Source organism: Chlorella variabilis, assembly GCF_000147415.1.
Source record: "Chlorella variabilis unplaced genomic scaffold CHLNCscaffold_34, whole genome shotgun sequence".
Taxonomy (NCBI): domain Eukaryota; kingdom Viridiplantae; phylum Chlorophyta; class Trebouxiophyceae; order Chlorellales; family Chlorellaceae; genus Chlorella; species Chlorella variabilis.
In genome coordinates this window covers 112,618-115,336 of record NW_005435054.1, presented here as the reverse complement: position 1 = coordinate 115,336, position 2,719 = coordinate 112,618, and the positions used below count along the sequence as shown (strand labels likewise).

At 64.4% G+C, this 2,719-nt stretch overlaps 1 protein-coding gene across 1 annotated transcript in view; it reads left to right on the top strand.

The window, feature by feature from the left end:
• Positions 1-2,115: 2,115 nt before the first annotated feature.
• Positions 2,116-2,719, top strand: part of CHLNCDRAFT_141423 (hypothetical protein) — a gene marked incomplete at both ends in the record, with an annotated part of 2,253 nt that continues 1,649 nt past the window's right edge. The window contains 2 exons of the mRNA XM_005843138.1: positions 2,116-2,429; positions 2,632-2,671. Coding sequence (XP_005843200.1) covers positions 2,116-2,429; positions 2,632-2,671 — 354 coding nt within the window. The remainder of the gene's footprint in view (positions 2,430-2,631; positions 2,672-2,719) is intronic.

The following is a 2,719-nucleotide window of genomic DNA, read 5'->3' as shown; positions in this document are numbered from 1 at the left end:
CACATTGCTGGGAAGGGCAACAAGGGGGGTACATGTGGACAAGGGGTATACAAGCAGCTTGTTTTCTGCCGTTGACATGGCGCTTCCCGACATGGGCTGCCAAGCCCCTTACTACAAGCCCCATGTCGGCAAGCGCCATGTTGAGTGATCTTGTTGACAAGGGCTGACAAGGGCCCTTGTTTTTGCCTTGTCTACACCATGTTGACATGGGGCCCAAAAGTTGGGATGAGGATGCTGCTGGACAGGCTGAAAAACTGAGGCCAAGATTTCTCTCCCAAAGCATCACTTGATTGTTGCAAAAAAAGTAAAAAAATGCTGCAATGCAACAATTGAATTGCAGCATGATGTGGCCATCAAAGTCAGCAGCCAATAAAAAGGGGCCACATCATGCAGCTGCTGCGGCATGTCGTGCTGAAGCCGATAGCACCGCCCTGTGCAGCAACGCGGCACGCTGCTGCGCTGCTGGTGATCCTGGATTTGGCGTGCCCGCTGAGGTGCTGAGCGGCGCGCAGCCGACCCCCGGAGCCTGGTGCGTGCAGCATCACGCTGCTGCACTCGCCGTTGCTGCTGGTGTTGGTCCCGCACCTCGCCGCGTGCTGTGGCGCAGTCGGCCTGGCGGGCGGCAGGGTCGCTCGTCGAGCCACCCTGCCAGCCTGCCGCTCTTCCTGAGAGTTGCGCCTGGCCGGACTGGCAGGCGGCTCCTCCACAGCAATTCGGGCAGGTCAGGATCGCTGAGACCGCAGGCGCCCGCCGGCCCACGCTTGGCGGGCTGCCACGATCAGCGTGAAGGCAGTGCAAGAAATGGCAAGGAGTATGGCAGCAGCGCCAAGAGCAGCAGCAATGTGCAGCCAGTAAAGCCTCAAGGCAGAGCCAGAGGCAAAAAGTCTGCTCCCTGAAATCACAGGGGTGCTGGCCCGGTCAACAGCGGCGGTCGCAGGCGGCGGCAGCGGGCGGCCATGTGAACCCCTCCGCGGTGCTGCTGCTGCTGCTGCTGCTGCCTACAACAGCCAGCAGCAGCAGCAGTAGCGGGCCCGGGCGCCGGAGCGACTCCAGCGCAATTCGGAATGCGCTGCCACGAACGTAGGCTGTGATCGCCGGACTATCAGAACTGCCTACAGTCGTTGTGAGGAGGGTTCTGGTACGGCGGAAGCGCGCAGGGAGCGCCAGAGCGAAGCACTTTGTGGCAGTTTTCAGAACTGTGTGCCGTAAATCGGGGCTGTCGCAGCACGCCAGCAGGGGGACAGAACGGGTGGCCAGAACAGGCGGTCAAGACGCGGCCAATACAGCCAGGGCGATTTCCGCCACTTTTTCTGCGTTTTTGCCCAAATTCTCTGCACCATCCCCTTCACAAAACGATTGAACGAAAAAGAATGGCGAAAAGCGGCTGAAAATTGGCGAAATTGCGCCGAGGGAGGCGTCACCAGCTGTCGCTGTATTGGCCGCGTCTTGACCGCCTGTTCTGGTCACCCGTTCTGTCCCCCTGCTGGCGTGCTGCAATCGCCCCGATTTACGGCACACAGTTCTGACAACAGCCATGAAAGAGGGGCCGGGACGTGGGCAGCAGAGCGTGCCGCGCGGCTGCGCCCCTTCAGACTGGTGTAATAGGCCACGGAGGGCCGGAAAACGTGCAGAGACCGAAAGCAGGCGCGGCAGGAGCGACAGAAAGCCGGCCGGACAGCAGGTTTCAGAGCTCAACTAATTATATAGAAGATATAGATATGATGAGGCATGCCCATTGATGCGGGGATGCTGCCCGGCGCAAAGGGGTGCTCCTGGCCAACTGTACCTCGGGCTACGTGGTCGCGTTTGATTGAAACGCCGCCTCCAGATATAGCTCCCATACACACGAGTCCCTGTCGGTCTCCCCGCCCAGGCACGCACCCCGCCGCCCCTCCGCGTCGCCGCCGCAACCAGCCTGCTCTGAAGCACGCTGCAGCTGACCCGCGCTTGCTGGCAGTGCAAGAACGGGCGGTGCGGCAGCACATCCGCGGCAGCACATCCGCGGCAGCACATTCGCGCGCACCACCCCAATCCTGCCCACCCGCCTGCCGCCCGCCGCCGCCGCCGCTGTGCAGACCCCCCCCCCCCCACCCAAGCCCCTCCCCGGCAGCAGCCATGGCGGAAGCGTCTGCGGCCCTGGACGAGCTGGCGCTGCTGGTTGTGCGCAACCTGCCGCAGGCGCTGCTCGTGGTGCTGGTCACGCTGGTGGTGGCACTTGTCGCCAAGGACGTCGTCAACGGCATGCTGCGCCGCCCCTTCCTGGACCCCAGCAAGTGGCAGCCGCTGACGCTGGTGGACGTCAAGCAGCTGTCGCACAACACGCGGCGCTTCCGCTTTGCGCTGCCGCACCAGGAGCAGGTGCTGGGGCTGCCGCTGGGGCAGCACGTCTCGCTCAAGGGCACCGCAGAGGACGGCAGCGAGGTGATGAGGTGCGCGGCGCGGCGCCCGCCGGCAGCTCCTGCCGGCGCCGCCTCCAGCGCGCCACCGCCGGCTTGCCGGCGTGCTGGCGCCGGCGCCGACGGTGCACCCTGCTGGCCTCGCCGCCGCGGTGCGTCGGGCCGGGACTTTCCAGCAGGCGAGCAGCGGCAGCGGCCCTCCACGTCCCGCCCGCCCCCTGCCCACCCCCCGCAGGCCCTACACCCCCACCTCTGAGACCACCCACCGCGGCCAGGTGGACTTTGTCATCAAGCTGTACCCCGAGGGCCAGATGAGCCATATC